Consider the following 16,799-nt stretch of genomic DNA (forward strand, 5'->3'; position numbering starts at 1 on the left):
CAAAAGTATAATTTTAATAACTATAGTAGTCAACATTTCACCAATGTTTATGATTATTTTTAACTTTTTGCTACTGTAAATAATGCTAATCCTTCTTGTGCAGAAATGTTTTAACACAACTTTGACTTTCTTAACACAAAATAAGGACAGACTGGAGTTACTGGCCTATAGGTGGTAACATCTCCAGGGATCTTGATACATCTTTCCCAGGTGCCCTCTGGAAACCACTTGTTTGCATGCTCACTAGCAGAGCATAAGCACCTGTTTCACCACACCTTCTGTAAGAATGAATGTTATCTTTATTTATTTTTCTCTTTTAGGGCTGCACCCGAGGCATATGGAGGTTACCAGACTAGGGGTTGAACTGGAGCTGCAGCTGCCGGTCTACACAGGATCTGAGCCAAGTCTGCGACCTACACCACAGCTCATGGCAATGCAGGATCCTTAACCCACTGTGCAAGCAAGGCCAGGGATCAAACCCTTGTCCTCATGGATACTAGTCATGTTCCTCAACTACTGAGCCACAACAGGAACTCTGAATGTTAACTTTAAAAATAGTTTGTTCATCTAATAGTGAAGCTGATATTTCACTATTATTCACTTTCCTTTGATTATTCTTGACGTTGGAGATATTTTCTTAATGGTGGTTGACCCATAATCCCTTTTTTTTTTTTTTGGTTTTAGGGCCACACACACAGCCTATGGAACTTCCCAGGGTAGGAGTCTAATCACAGCTACAGCTGCTGGCCTATTCCTGGTCTACGCCTCTGCAACTGTGATCTCTGTCACAGCTCGTGGCAACGCCAGATCCTTAGTCCACTGAGTGAGGCCAGGGATTGAACCCACATCATCATGGATCCTTGTGGAGTTCGTTAATGGCTGAGTCACAAAGGGAACTCCATGACCCATAATCTTAAGAAAATAGCATATTTTTTTAAGCAAGCCTGTTTAAGACAAAACAGCTATGACAGTTCACAATTAACTCCATTGCACTGACACCTTCGTTGTTGTACTAATTCCCAGCCTCCTAGAGTCCATTAAGGGACTTTTTTTTTTTTTAAGGAAGTAAAGAATTTGCTATGATAATAAAGAGGACAAGCTTCTGTGTAAGACTGATTCGGCACCCTGCCGTTTAGTCTTGTGTAACCCTAAACAAGTTGCTTAACTTCTCTAAGTTTTCGTTTCCTTGACTGTAAAACAAAGCTGATAAATCTTCTCAGTATTCTCACAATAATGAGATAGGAGTTAATAAAATAAAATGTAGTTCAATAAAATGTAGTTACTGTTGAAATATTTCTACCCTAATTAGCTGATAGGTATGGCAAGGCATGATAGCATGCCTCTTAGGAGCCAGAACTTTTCAAGTCCCAACAAGTTGCCTGTTTTACTTCATTTTATTGTTTAAATTTTCTAGAAGGGCAGCATAGATAATGGGACTTTTTTAATTGGGGGGGAAAAAAGGTGGTTGGTGTTGGGAGATTGCCTGGGCTTGCTAGCCCAAGTGTGACCTCAGTCTTGCAGGACACAACAGTACTTGCTGGTGTGGTCCTTAATACTTGAGAAAGTTGCCCCCAAACTGATAGGATAAACTGGCTTTCACTTATTCCTTCTTCCCCCATAGGTGAAAGAAAGAACCCTACTTTAACCATACTGTTGCTGCGTTTGTGTGCTCATCTGAAGGTCATTATATGAACTTGGCTTTTCTCTTTAACGCTGTGCCTGTGTATCCACCTGCTCATCTCTTTAGGGTTTTGTAAATGTAATGCAGATTCTCATTCACTGAAGTTTTAGTTCTTTGTGTAATGGATTTGAGACTATAAATATTTGATCTTCAAAGGTAAATTTCGAATTTTAGATGATGTCTAGTCTTCCACACCGAGGATGTGACTGTGATCTATACTCACTGTTGAGCCAGGCTGACAGGTTGACTGCCGGATGGGTTGTTAGCTGTGCTGAGGCACCCTGACATCACCCTCTGAACTGCTTTCTCTTTCACATTCTTGTACTTTTCCAGCTGACCGCCCAGAGGGTGGGTGCTGATTCCACCAGCTGCTGCAACTGTAAAGCCAGGTTCAGAAATGTCAGATATCCTTCGGGAGCTGCTCTGTGTCTCTGAGAAAGCTGCCAACATTGCCCGGGCATGCAGGCAGCAGGAAGCCCTCTTCCAGCTGCTGATAGAAGAAAAGAAAGAGGGAGAAAAGAACAAGAAGTTTGCAGTTGATTTCAAGACCCTGGCTGATGTACTGGTACAGGAAGTTATAAAACAGAATATGGAGAACAAGGTAAGAAAGGTCACAGCCAGGTAATTGCAAAACATCTGCCTCTGTGGTTTTCCCCTCTGATAGAATAGCATGCCTTTTCCTTTCCCCCTCAGAATTCTAGCAACTTAGATGCTAATAAACTGCCTCCCCACCCACCCCACGTCCTTGTTTTGACTCCAATATTACTCAATTTGTGTTGCAGAAAAAATTTAACTGCAGAAAACTAAGAATCCTCTTAATCATACCACTAAAGAAAACCACAGCTATGTTTGGCTAAATATTGCTGGAACGTGTCTATGTGAATGCATGGCGCATAGAACTTATTTCAAAAGAAATGAGAACGTTTTACAACCTGTTTTTTTTAACTTGATATATATTTTTTGGCATAATCATTTATCTGATGGGTGCCTCAGTTATAGGCTCACAGAGATCCTGAAGACTTGAAATCTCCTTTTATTCTAGTAGAAAAACACAGTTTGTAACTAACAATGATTGTAATTCTAGATCTATTAAACTGACTAGGGAAAACCTACATTCATAAGTAGTAAAAACAAACAATAACATTAGCAGGTGCTTATAAATTACCATGTTCCCAGTACTAAGGGTTTTAAATATATTAATTCATAACAATTTTCTGAGGTAAGAACTATTTCAATGTAATGGATGAGAAAAGGAAGGCACAGAGAGGTTAAATAACTTGCCTGAGGTTACACAGCAAATAAGTGGCAGAACTCATTTTTGAACACAGGCTGACTGGCTCTAGAGTCTTTGTTCTTTGTATTACTTTAATGCCTTTTATATAATAACTGAATAACTGCTTTTCTTTTAGATTTGGGAGGATATAATTTTATGTCAGAAAGCCTTACAAAATATTGGAATAGTTTCTCTGAAATTCTCAAAATATGGGGAGTCATTTAGAATCATATAAGTGAATTCTTTTTTTTTTTAGTTTATATACACATTTTATTTTATTTTTTTTACAAAATAAAATACATATATTTAAACACAATTACAGTCACACAGATTATTATATTATGGATTTTAAGAAACAGATTAAGTGACTCCCTCTTGAGAAGTGGAATGGAAAATATGCTGAGACAAATAGGAAGTTTATGCTATACTTTATCCCATTTTGTATGGCTTTTATCTTTACTATTTGGTATTATCTATTACATTTCAATTTTTCTTTAAAAATTAGCATTATGTTAAAATTGTGTATATTCAACTAAAATTTATAAAGAAGAAAGCCTTATATACCATTAAATATTTTATATAGCATAATAAAAAGAATAACTTAACTGGTAAGAATAGCAATAATAATACACCCTCTGAAATAAGTAAAATATAAAATGCATAAATTGGTTAAAAAAACAGTGTAACTATATAAATATGTCCTCACAATTTGTTACATCTTATTGATTCTTCAGTAAAGGCATTACACCATTCTAGGTGATGTGATAAACAAGACATTATAGACTTTACATTGTGCCATGGAAAGAAATGGTTATTAATAATACAATTGTAGAACTGTATTATTTAATTGTGCAGTTGCATTATTTAATTATAATTATCATAAATTCTTTGATGGAGAGGAAATCAGAATCGGTTCTAAAACTTCAGCATTCCAAGAATGATGTCAAATGACCCCCTTCATGGTGGATTATGCACTTATTTACTATGAAATATATTTCTTCTCCAGAGATTCCTTGTTTGTGTATCAATTGTAGATTTTTGGTTTGCAGTTATTCTGAAGTTTTGATATAAGAGTCTATATGTATATAAGATTGTTTTAAGTTGTTGTTCTGTTAATTGCAAGTACATCTCCAGTGTCCTGCATTTGTACCCACCTCTTCTCATGATTTCTGATTTTGGTGGTATATTTGTGCATGGATGATCATATCTTTACTGTATATGTACCTCTACTGGTGAGCCTTGTCATTTGTGGAACTTTTGTTTCCTGTTGCTGTCTTGTCATTTCTGCCGAGAGAAGTTCCTTTAGTCTTTGTTGTAAGGCTGGTTTAGTATTGCTGAATTCTCTCAACTTTTGCTTATCTGTGAAGGTTTTGATTTCTCCTTCAAATCTGAATGAGAGCCTTGCTGGGTAGAGTCATCTTGGTTGGAGGTTTTTTTCCTTTCATCACATTAAGTATATCATGCCACTCCCTTCTGGCCTGCAGAGTTTCTGCTGAAAAACATGCAGATAACCTTATTAGGGTTCCCTTGTATGTTACTTGTTTCTTTTCCCTTGCTGCTTTCAAGATTTTCTCTTTGTCTTTAATTTTGGTCAGTTTGATTAATATGTGTCTCGGGGTGTTCCTCCTTGGGTTTATTTTATATGGTACTCGTTGTGTTTCCTGGATTTGAGTGAGTGATTCCTTCTCCATGTTAGGGAAGTTTTCAGCTATTATCTCTTGGAATATTTTTTCTGTCCCCTTCTCTCTCTCTTCTCCTTCTGGCACCCCTATAATATGGATGTTGTTGCACTTCATGTTGTCCCAGAGTTCTCTGAAGCTCTCTTCATTTCTTTTCAATCTTTTTTCTCTTTTCTGTTCTGCATCTGTAATTTCCACTAATCTGTCCTCCACCTCGCTTATTTGTTCTTCTGCCTCCTGTATTCTGCTATTGGCTGCTTCCAGTGAATTTTTTTTTTTGTCTTTTTAGCTATTTCTTGGGCTGCTCCCGTGGCATATGGAGGTTCCCAGGCTAGGGGTCCAATCGGAGCTGCAGCCACCGGCCTACACCAGAGCCACAGCAACGCGGGATCCGAGCCGCGTCTGCAACCTACACCACAGCTTACGGCAACGCCGGATCATTAACCCACTGAGCAAGGGCAGGGACCGAACCCGCAACCTCATGGTTCCTAGTCGGATTCGTCAACCACTGCGCCACGACGGGAACTCCCCGGTGAATTTTTTATTTCAGTTACTGTATTTGCATCTCTTCTTGTTTAAGTTTGATAGCTTGTATCTCTTTGCTCAGTGTTTTCTGTAAGTTATCCATCTTTGCCTCCAGTTTATTCCCAATGTCTTGCATCATCTTCAGCATCAACAATCTAAAGTCTTTTTCCTGGAAGCTAAGAATCTCCTCATCACTATATAAGTGAATTCTTGACCACAGGCAGGAATAATTGATGCCTGGAAATCTCTGCAAACTATACTTTTTCATATACTTTTTCATGTCCTATAATAATCTGGCTCCAAGAAACTAAATGAAGCAAGTTTATTTTTGTTATCGATCAAGATAGCTGGGTGGAAGCAACTAGAAGAAATGCATCAACATTAATGTTTGTGAGTTAATGTTTGCCCCAAAGCATTATAATAAGTTCAGGCAATTGTTCGTTCATGAAGTATATGCCAGGACATAGGAATAAATAAATGATACTTGCTTTTGGCTGCATAAAATAGTTTCGCCACTCTCAGTATTTCAGCCTCAGAAAGGGTCTCCCAGCGAGCTGCAGGACTGGAGCTTCAGCCCTTGATGAATAGGTTCAGTGCCAGCCCATGTTGACTGCCATTGTTCTTCGAAAGAGTTAAAAATAACAAATATATGTGGGCACTATTAAAGCTATCTTAAAGCTATCAACCATCTGTGAATAACTGAGTTCAAATATTTGAAGCATTTCATTGCTTTTATTGCCTGGGAGCTTCACTCATATCATAATTCAGCACATATTTCATGAGAAATTATTTTTACTATAGAGAGAATCAGAAGCAAAATGTATCTGAAAGCTTCCAGTCACCCAAAGATGACAGAAGATTCCTATTTAGCTTGATTTTTTTTTTTTAAATCCTATATTGATGTACAAATGATTGGTCAATAAAACATTTCCCCTTTTTTGCTATATCACCTTCCTAGCCTGAGGGCTAAAGATACCTCTAACAGGTGCAGAAAACACACCTGAAAGGAAAACAAAATCTCATGTTATCCTCTGATCCCTTCTATGCAGTCTCAAGTAATTACTTTAGGTACTTTGTCAATAACATTAACATGTATAAGCTATTAGAGGGCTGTTTAAGAGCAACAGTTAAAATAACTCCTTTGTAAACATTCTAGCTCTATGGCCCTGAACTAGAAGTTTCTAGAAATACTTCTGCACTCTCAACAGAACATCAGGATACCAGACTTCTACCTGAGTTGGACTTTCTAGAGGGGCAAAGGAGTAGGAAAATATTAGAAAACTAAGTACTGAACCAAGTTGACTTCATTTTTTATACCTAAATTAATTGCTTGAATTGTAAATTTCTAAATTTCAGATCTAATTGTGCTATTTAATTTGAAACAGAAAATGGAAATCTGTTCAGAATTGAATATAATTTTTTTTTATTGTTTCTTATTTTTGTCATACTCTGAATCATTCAGTTTCCAGGCTTGGGGAAAAAAATTTTCGGAGAAGAATCCAATGAATTTACTAATGATTTGGGTAAGTATAAGAATCTTAATGTATTTTATAACCTAATTATCATATGATTTTTTTTAATTTTTAGCTTACATGATGGAATAAATGGATGCTGGGAGGCTTTTCATTCAAATAACGTATTTGAATTTAGTTAAGCTTCATTCAGTACTTCAGAATATCACAACATTTAAGTCAGGGAGATGTGGCATCTTAGAATTACTTAGCAAGTCCACATGTATTATTCTTCACATAAACAAACCTGTAGCATTCGAACAATTTATAACCATTGGGAAAGTTGCTTGGCCCTTTGGGAATCTAATGAAAGTCATAGACGCCCCCAGAAAGATGCATATCTACACAGTTGTGCAGATAATTTCAGGTCCATATAAATCCATTTGTGGACCTCCTGGGGAGCCCATGGACCTTGGCTGAGAATGTAGAGGAGGCCCTGTGCCTGAACTCATCTCATTGCTTCTCTGGTCTCAGAACCTCTGTAAAGGCAGTTGGGCAACCTAAAAGGTTGCTTTTACTTCCAAGTTTTAGCTCTTATTTAACTCATTTCCTGTGGGCCAAATTCTCCTTTGAGGGACCACCATGTGCCTTTGTGGTAGAGAGAAAAATATCAAAACCTCTAATCCTTTTCAGAGACAAATTGTTTTTAGCTTGTCTGGGTTTTTGTTTATTTAATAGTAGAAGATTAAAGTAGTGAACTTTAAACATTGACATGTGACAAATAGTTAAATAGCTAGAGGCATATTTACAAAGAAAACTAATTTCTGGATTAACTCTGGAAAAAAATCTGTCTCCTTCAAGGGCTGTGTATTAAGATGCAGTTCTTTCTATGACATTCAGTAAAAAGAAAGAGAAATTATCATTTAAACTTAAGGTTAAAACAAAAAATCTGTGACTAACTTGCAAGAAATCCTAATACACTTAAAATCCTAGGTTCGACTACTTCATAAACAGTTATTTTTATATTTCATTGTTTTAGAATTGTAGGGGCAAAAAGGCATTCCACATACATTTTCTGAGATCTGAAGGAGAGAAATAGATTCAGTGTGTTGGTGGGCAGAGAATGTCAGCAAAGGGAAGGGGAGGGGCTGGTGGATGAGGTGAGATGAGATCGTGGAAGTTCAAAGGAAGGAGTTTGGATTTTCCTCCAAGTGCGATAGGAATTTGGTGCTGAATTTTAAGCAAAGGAGTAATGGGATATGATTTGCTCTTTGAATGATCCCATCACTTACTGAGCCTACTGTAGGTGCTTAGCAAGTGGTAGTGATTAGCGTTATTATTCCCAAACTTTAACAGTCAAATTTAATTTGAATTTAGCTGATTTAATGGACTATTTCTTGCTGTTTCAGAATCATCACTATAATAGATTCAGGAGTTCCCGTCGTGGCACAGCGGAAATGAACCCAACTAGGAACCATGGGGTTGCGGGTTCGATCCCTGACCTCACTCAGTGGATTAAAGATCTGGCGTTGCCCTGAGCTGTGGTATAGGTCCCAGACGAGGCTCAGATCCTGCATTGCTGTGGCTGTGGCCGTGGAGTAGGCTGGCAGCTGTAGCTCCGAGTTGACCCCTAGCCTGGGAACCTCCATATGCTGTGGGCATGGCCATAAAAAGGAGAAAAAGACCCCCCCAAAAATAGATTCAAACTGTGCTTCCCAAACATAATGGTCACTTGAATTGCTTGGGGATCTTGCTAGACCTCAGTAGGTCTGGGATGAGGACTGAAGTTACAGATTTCTAACAAGCTCTCAGGTGATGCAGATACTGCTAGTTCTTGGAATGGCTAGGTTAGCTAGGAGTATTTGTCTGTATAACTAAAAAATCCCAAAGTGCCGTGTTTTCTTAATTTTTAAAATTTTATATTCTGCGTTGCTGTCACTTGTTGTTGCTATTAATTTGCCTGTTTTTGCCAGCCTCTTTCCTTACTTTTGTGGCGTAGCTGGAAACCCCAGGATCTAAGCAAGGATCTAAGAAGCATATTTAAAGCGATGGTAAAGCACCTGGACTTGGTAACTTGAGGTTTCAATTACAGAAGCAGCCTTGCTTACATCCTGTTTTCCATTGGTTTCACAGAGGAGAGCTAATTAATCTATGTGTCATTTCGAGTCCTACAACTTTTATCACATAATTAAAGATTAGTACACTTCATCTTATATTACTTTACTGAGCATAAACAATTTTTAGAGTTAAAGACAGCATCATATGGGGAGGTAGAAGCCCTTCTGTGTGCTGGTTAAAAACTCCATTCTTTTCAATAACACATTCAAACATGAACAGGGTAACCTAAAGTATATTAAAAGTCAGAAGGCAAAAAATATAAAAGATTATCAAGGACTCGGGGTTCAGAGTTCTTAACTGGTCCATGAGCTCCCTTAAATTGGGTATAAAACTGTGCGCATGTGCCCATGTGAACATTTTTCTGGAGAGGAGGTCCTTTGACATCTGGAATCCATTCCTCACTGTTAAATTCATGAGTGACTACTGAGCAGCTGTGACTTAAAAAAGCCCACTGGGTGATTCTGGTAAGCAGCTGGGTTAGGAACCATGATATGGAAATGTTGCCTTCACCTAATGTGAGGTGCTCTGATGGCTTTTGCTTCTCCCTGCCCCTCTGTCTTTCTTTCTCCCCTAAAACTTGAGATGCAATGGTTGTTAGTTTGTCTCTACTCTAGGGGAAAAGATCATCATGAGACTGTGTCCAACAGAGGAAGAAACTGTAGATCTTCTCAACAAAGTCCTTAATGGTAACAAGTTGGCATCTGAAGCATTAGCGAAGGTGGTACATCAGGACGTCGTCTTTACTGACCCAGCTCTGGATTTGGTAGAGATCAACATTCCACAGGACATTTTGGGAATTTGGGTAGATCCCATAGGTAAGTAGTGGAGAGTGTTTGCTTTTGTTTACTTGCCTTTTTAGTAACTTTTTAACCTTTTTTTTTTTTTTTTTTTCCGTTTTTGGTGGGGCCAAGGTTTGGAAAAATAAAAATTGAGTATGGTTTAACTCTCCTAGAAGTTTTTAAATTTTTGAAGTTTTAAAATGATAAATGAAGAGTTGAGGTGTTTGTTATAGACATATATCTATTACACGTATATACATGTATGGGTGTATACACACACATATAGGCACATATATACAAAGCGGAATTAACTCATCTTTGAAAGACCTCAGGAGCCAGACAGCTAAGTATGAGAGAAGAATGTAGTGATAGCAGCTATAACTAATTGAGTACACATGCCATTTTAAGAACATTCAGCTCCAGCAGATTGTTGCTATCTGAGAGTAGCGTCCAGATCTTCAGATTAAAAATAAATAAATAAATAAAAATCCAGGTTCTTAAGTGAGATCTCACAATTAAACCACTGGGGTTTTTTTTGTTTGTTTTTTTGTTTTTTCATTTAAATAAGCAGACAAACACTCAAAAACCACTGTCAGGTCAAGCAAAACACAAGTGAATGTGACTCTTAGCTGTCAGACTGTGAGTCCTGGGTAAATATCACCATCATTTTTTTGGTCATGATTATGGTAGAACCATGCCACAGAAGTTAATTTTCAGAAGTCTTCCTTTTCTCCCCAATTCCTGGCATAATCTACCCAACACAACTGGGACCAATCGTTATGCTGAGCAGGCAACTCCCCCCACCCTCCCAATCCTCCAACCACATTAATGCAACATTATAGAAATGCCTTTAATCATCAGAGAACTAGAGAACTTTCAGCCAATGAATTGTTTTGCAAACTGAGAATGTGTTTCAGAATCTCTCATCACTTAAAGGCAAGTCAGCCTCAGTTAAGTTTTTTGAGGGACACAAACCTTGTTTTTAGGTTCTGTCCTGAATTGGTTCTGTTTGACAGCTCTCTGGATCTTGTGCCTGGCACATCCTTAACTGGGCATGAACTCACTAGATGTTTGATGACATGTACATCTTTTAAGGAGAAACCTAGGAGTTCCCTTCGTGGCTCAGTGGTTAACAAATCTGACTAGGAACCATGAGGTTGCAGGTTCGATCCCTGGCCTTGCTCAGTGGGTTAAGGATCCAGAGGTGCAGTGAGCTGTGATGTAGGTCCCAGACACGGCTCAGATCCCTCATTGCTGTGGCTCTGGCATAGGCCGGCAGCTACAGCTCCAATTAGACCCCTAGACTGGGAACCTCCATATGCCGCGGGTGCAGCCCTAGATAAAGGCAAAAGACAAAAAAAAAGAAAAGGAGAAACCTAGCTCCTTGGCTGCTGCTTTTTTTTTCTTTTTTCTTTTCTTTTTTTTTTTTAGGGCCACACCTGCAGCTCTATGAGCTCTATGAGCCATTAGCTCCTAAATGATTTTGACATGTGATGGGTATTTGAGTGCTTGTTATTTGCAGCATGGTCTGCTAGCTGCCATCAGAACTATAGACATGTTCTCTCTCTCCAAGAGTTCCATATAGTTGGGAAAATGAAACATAAGTAGCTTAAAAGTGAAGTACAAGAGGTCAAACGGTAATTCCATATAAGTGGCACCCAAAGGTAAAACTTGATTGGTTACTATCCAACAAGATACCATGGACTAGGTAGCTTATAAACAACAGATTTATTTCTCACAGTTCTAGAGCTGAGACGTCCAGTATTGAGGTGACAGCATGGTTAGGTGAAGGCCCTCTTCTTGTTCATAGCTGGTACCTTCTCACTGTGTCCTTACTTAGTGCGAGACTAAGGCTCTTTCTGGTGCCCCTTTTGTAAGGTGGTAATTCTATTCATGAGGATTCCACCTTCAGGGTTTAAGTATCTCCCAAAGGCCCCACCTACTAATTCCACCAACTTTGGGGGGGGGTTGAGTTTGGGGGAGAGGGGACACAAACAGTCAGACCAAATTAGAAGAAGGAAATGATAAAGGACAGAGTTTATAGATGTATTCATTATTATCTTCTAAATAGTCATTACCTGAATCCTAACAAATTTCCTTCATTTTTCAGATTCAACTTATCAGTATATAAAAGGTTCTGCTGACATTAAATCCAACCAAGGAATCTTTCCAAGTGGACTTCAGTGTGTCACTATTTTAATTGGTGTCTATGACATACACACAGGGGTGCCCCTGATGGGAGTCATCAACCAACCTTTTGTATCGCAAGACCTAAACACCCTCAGGTAAAAAGTTGAACATTTTTGGTATATTATGGTTTTTGGAATTTACAACCTTATCTTTGTTTATTGTCAAGATTATTTCCCCACATGACTTTCCCATGACAATACATTTGGCATTCCTACTAATTATCTGCATGTTTGAATTAACAGTCTTTTTATTTCCAGTCCTGGGTTTCACAACAAAATGTGGGGATTATCTAATGAAAATACGGGTAGGTATGGCCAGGATTAGAACCCGACTATGAGGTACTCTTCCTATAAATATTTACAGTATCACTTCCTTTTCTGCCTCCTCCCTCCTCATCCTTCCATGGACCCTTGTGCAGAGCATAGGGAGTGGCCAGGCCATCAGCTGCTCTGATCCATGGCCCATGCTTTGGTTGAATCCAGGGCATGTTAGGGTCCAAATGGAAGCTACTTTTCTCCTGTGGTTTTAGTTTATTTCTTGAAATAGGTAATTTTTTTCACTTATGTAGAACTACATATTTTTATTTATTATTATTATTTTTTTGTCTTTTGTCATTTTAGGACGTACCTGCTGCACGTGGAGGTTCTCAGGCTAGAGGTCAAAATCAGACCTGCAGCTGCCGGCCTGTGCTACAGCCACAGCAATGATGGATCTGAGCCTCATCTGTGACCTACACCACAGCTCATGGCAACCCCGGATCCTTAACCCCCTGAGCAAGACCAGGGATCGAACTCTCGTCCTCATAGACACTAGTTGGGTTCATTAACTACTGGGCCATGACAGGAACACCTACACATTTTTATAAACTTTGACTTGCTTCAGGCAACTAAGAATTGTTTGTTCTTTCATAGCCTTAAATGACATCATTGGAATTTTGACGTTTTTCTTCTACCCCTGCCTTCTTCCAAACTGAAAATATGTTTGTTATCTTTAAAGGGTCATTAAGAAGTTAAAAATAAGTGGGGTTGTGGAAGTTCCCTTGTGGTGCAGCAGGTTAGGGATCCAGCATTGTCACTGCAGCAGCTCAGATTCAATTCCTGGCCCAGGAACTTTCACATGCCATGGGTGCAGCAAAAAAACAAAAAACAAAACAAAAAAAAAAGTGGGGCTGGATACTGATATAATCATGGCCTAGAAATGGCTGATAAAATAGTTAGTGGCCCATATTCTAGAATAAGACTTCCTGGGTTTGAATGCAGATTCTTCCACTGATTTATATATTCTTACGCTTACATTCTCTAAGCCTCAGTTTCCTTCTCTGTATAGAGAGTACATTACCCAGCCTATAAAGTAAGTTAAACATGGAGAAATGATAGGTGCTATTGTTGTTGTTGCCAAAAATAATGAGTCCGTCTTCTTGGTGTTAAAGCCAAAGCAGAGCTAGTGAATTAGAAAATGAAAAGGTGTTATCAATTGAAGAAAACTTAACAAGAATTGTGAAAGATTTGTAGATTGAAAAGAGATTACTTATCTGGTCATCTTTCCCCATTAAACTTTTAGCCAAAAGTGGCAGTGAAATTTGCTCTGTTCCTGGAGGCCAGAAATCCCACCCGTATTTTAGCATTGTCCTAGATGGATGTGATAATGCAGAAAAACGGAAAGCATTCCTAATCTGCAACAACACAGGCAGCAACATGCATAGGGAGTAACTTTTAGAAAAGAATTAGCTACTTTATTCTTGGGCTTCAAGGCCTTGAGACTCATTACTGTTATGTATTTCTCATATCAAGTTGGGAAGCCAAATGAGCAATGAAAAGCGAATATGATAACCTACCCCCACAAACTGAATGTTCTGTTCCACAGGTGGAAAGGACAGTGCTACTGGGGCCTTTCTTACATGGGGACCAACATCCATTCACTTCTGCCTTCCATCTCTACAAGAAACAGCAAGGAAACGCAGAGCCAAGAGCCAAAACCCCTCCGTTCTGAGGCAGAATGCCCGCACCCGTTCTCAGCTGTCATTAGTACCAGTGAAAAGGAGACCATCAAGACTGCGCTGTCCCAGGTGTGTGGAGAGCGAGTATTCCGGGCAGCGGGGGCAGGTTACAAGAGCCTCTGTGTTGTCCTTGGCCTTGTAGACATTTACATCTTCTCAGAAGATACCACGTTCAAGTGGGACTCTTGTGCTGCTCACGCCATCCTCAGGGCCATGGGTGGGGGAATGGTGGACTTGAAAGAATGCCTGGAAAGAAATCCCGATACAGGGCTTGACTTGCCACAGTTGGTGTACCACGTGGGAAACGAAGGTGCTGCTGGAGTGGATCAGTGGGCCAACAAGGGAGGTCTAATTGCATACAGATCAAAGAAGCAGCTGGAGGGGTTCCTGAGCCTCCTCTTCCAGTACCTGGGCCCTGCAGATGCATACATGTAGATGAGCTCTGCTCCTGTTCTCGAAACCCAACTGTGAACCTCGTTTCCACATCTCCATCTTTTGAAGACCACTTTGTCCTACTGATGGTCAACATTCACCTGCCTCTTTTGAGGAGAATTTTTCCATGATATGTTCATAATGTTAATGTCAATAAATGAATGATATTCATGAAGCAACTAAATGCCCAAGATTCTTAATAGTGGATATTGTGCCATTAGTGGTGCCTAAAACTTACAGTAAAATATTGAAGACAAGGGAAAATTCCTGCTCAGTTAGTAAAACTCTTCTAAACATCTAAGTGATAAGTAAAATGTCACTGAAATATTAGGGAGGGGAGTTCCTGCATGGCGCAGTGGAAACGAATCTGACTAGGAACCATGAGGTTGCAGGTTCGATCCCTGGCCTTGCACAGTGAGTTAAGGATCCGGCGTCGCCATGAGCTGTGGTGTAGGTCACAGATGTGGCTTGAATCTGGCATTGCTGTGGCTCTGGCATAGGCCAGCAGCTGCAGCTCTGATTAGACTCCTAGCCGGGAACCTCCATCCATATGCCAAGGATGCAACCCTAAAAGGATCCAAAAAAAAAAAAAGGGAGAGCAGAGAGAGGCTTGTGCTTAGTTTTGTTTCCTGTCTGGAGGGGAAATTTGCAACTTTAGCCTTTGGGAAAACATTTAGAACTGAATTTGAAGCATAAGTTAGCTGTGTTCATGTACTTCAACAGTATTCTGTCTAAACCAAAGCTAAGAGCACTGTGGGCCTCTTCCTGCTCACATACTCTCTTTAACATTCTCATGTGTATACACACTCACACATGCTAATCTCTCTCAAACTCATATTCTTTTCTTTTTTGGCCATGCCCCATAGTATACCGAAGTTACAGGGATGGAACCTGCCCCACAGTAGTGCCCCAAGCTACCATGACAACATGGGATCCTTAACCCACTGAACCCCAAGAGGAACTCCCATATTCTCATTCCAATATTCTAAATACTCTCTAATTCTTTCACACTCACTCTCCATTTCTGTAGGTAAGCCAGAAGGGGGTATAGAGGTTTCTGTAATTTCTGCATATTTGCCACACTTCAAAGGCCAGAGATAAATACAGGCAGTCATGGCCTACTAGGATCCCACATTTAATGTCCTCTGCGGTGGGTGAGACCACCTTGCCTGTTCTCTTTAGCAGCCCTGGTGGGGAAGTAGCGCCACCGTCTGGAGGGATCAAACTCTCAACTCTGACTTCTTTCTGCCTTGCGCCCTCTGGGGGCCAAAGGATATTTTTGCAGCATCCTCTATTTTTCTACAATTAAATTAACAACCTCTTTTTTATTTTTTGTCGTTTTAGGGATGCACCCTCGGTTCCCAGGATAGGGGGTCTAATTGGAGCTGTAGCTGACGGCCTACAGGCCTATGCCACAGCCATAGCAACATGGGATCCAAGAGACGCATCTGAACAAGGCCAGGGATCAAACCTGTGTCCTCACGGATACTAGTCAGTTCGTTAACCATTACAACCTCTTTTTATTTTTTTATTTTATGGTGCACCAGTTGCATATGGAAATTCCCTGCCAGGCCAGGGATTGAATCCAAGCTGCAGCTGCAATCTATGCCACAGATATGTCAACACAGGATCTTTTAACCCACTGTGCCAATTGGGGGCTTGAACCCACTCCTCTGCAGTGGCCTGAGCTGCTGCAGTCAGATTCTTAACCCACTGTGCCATAGAGGGAATTGTTGCACACAGCAAATTCGATGACTTATTTAGTAACGAGGTTAGAGTTTTTAAAGTATACGCATACTTTGTGATGGATTACGGGCCCTCAAGCTGTTTATTCTTACCATTTACAGTCTAATCTTAAAGGTTGATTTTTAGGTCAGAGTAAATTCATTCTTCACAAAACACATTAAAAACCAAAACCTAGGAGTTCCCGTCGTGGCGCAGTGGTTAACGAATCCGACTAGGAACCATGGGGTTGCGGGTTTGGTCCCTGGCCTCGCTCAGTGGGTTAAGGATCCGGCGTTGCCGTGAGCTGTGGTGTAGGTTGCAGACGCGGCTCGGATCCAGCATTGCTGTGGCTCTGGCATAGGCCAGCGGCTACAGCTCCGATTCGACCCCTAGCCTGGGAACCTCCATATGCCATGGCAGCAGCCCAAAGAAATGGCAAAAAGACAAAAAAAACAAAAAAACAAAACCTAGAAACTAGTTCTCCTTGATATGCACCAGAAGGAGAAACAGAATACAGATCAAGAAAAAGCATTGATAGTCCATGCGAATATTTTTAGAATGTGTAAATTATCAATACAATGCAGTGAAAATAGTCATCTTCTATGTGATAGGAACAAGCAATCTGCCAATTCACTGGAGGAAAAAAAAGCTAGATAGAACAGAGGTTCCAATATGTTCTGTATACATCCATTGTCAATCTTTGCAAGAAGGCCAAGGCCCTTCCTTAAACATGTGTCTCTTGATTGGTCTGCATTGTTTTTCTTGCATAAACCAAATCCATGGGTATATAATCTCTAGCTCTGGGAATTCCTGTCTGTGGCTCAATGGGAATGAATCTGACTGGCATCCACGAGGACGCAGGTTCAATCCCTGGCCTTGCTCAGTGGGTTAAGGATCTGGTGTTGCCTTGAGCTGTGGTGAATGTAGGTTGCAGACACAGCTTGGATCCA

At 39.9% G+C, this 16,799-nt stretch overlaps 1 protein-coding gene across 3 annotated transcripts in view; it reads left to right on the forward strand.

Annotated features, from left to right (window-relative positions):
- INPP1 (inositol polyphosphate-1-phosphatase) overlaps positions 1-14,303 on the forward strand; it is a 30,747-nt gene extending 16,444 nt beyond the window's left edge. For all 3 annotated transcript variants that reach the window (XM_047773068.1, XM_047773069.1, XM_047773070.1), the window contains exons 2-6: positions 2,015-2,282; positions 6,621-6,681; positions 9,342-9,542; positions 11,617-11,791; positions 13,560-14,303. In XM_047773068.1, the coding sequence (XP_047629024.1) occupies positions 2,079-2,282; positions 6,621-6,681; positions 9,342-9,542; positions 11,617-11,791; positions 13,560-14,127 (1,209 nt within the window). In that variant the 5' untranslated portion in view covers positions 2,015-2,078 and the 3' untranslated portion in view covers positions 14,128-14,303. The remainder of the gene's footprint in view (positions 1-2,014; positions 2,283-6,620; positions 6,682-9,341; positions 9,543-11,616; positions 11,792-13,559) is intronic.
- Positions 14,304-16,799: the final 2,496 nt, after the last annotated feature.

The sequence above is a fragment of the Phacochoerus africanus genome, chromosome 3 (genome assembly GCF_016906955.1).
Source record: "Phacochoerus africanus isolate WHEZ1 chromosome 3, ROS_Pafr_v1, whole genome shotgun sequence".
NCBI lineage: Eukaryota > Metazoa > Chordata > Mammalia > Artiodactyla > Suidae > Phacochoerus > Phacochoerus africanus.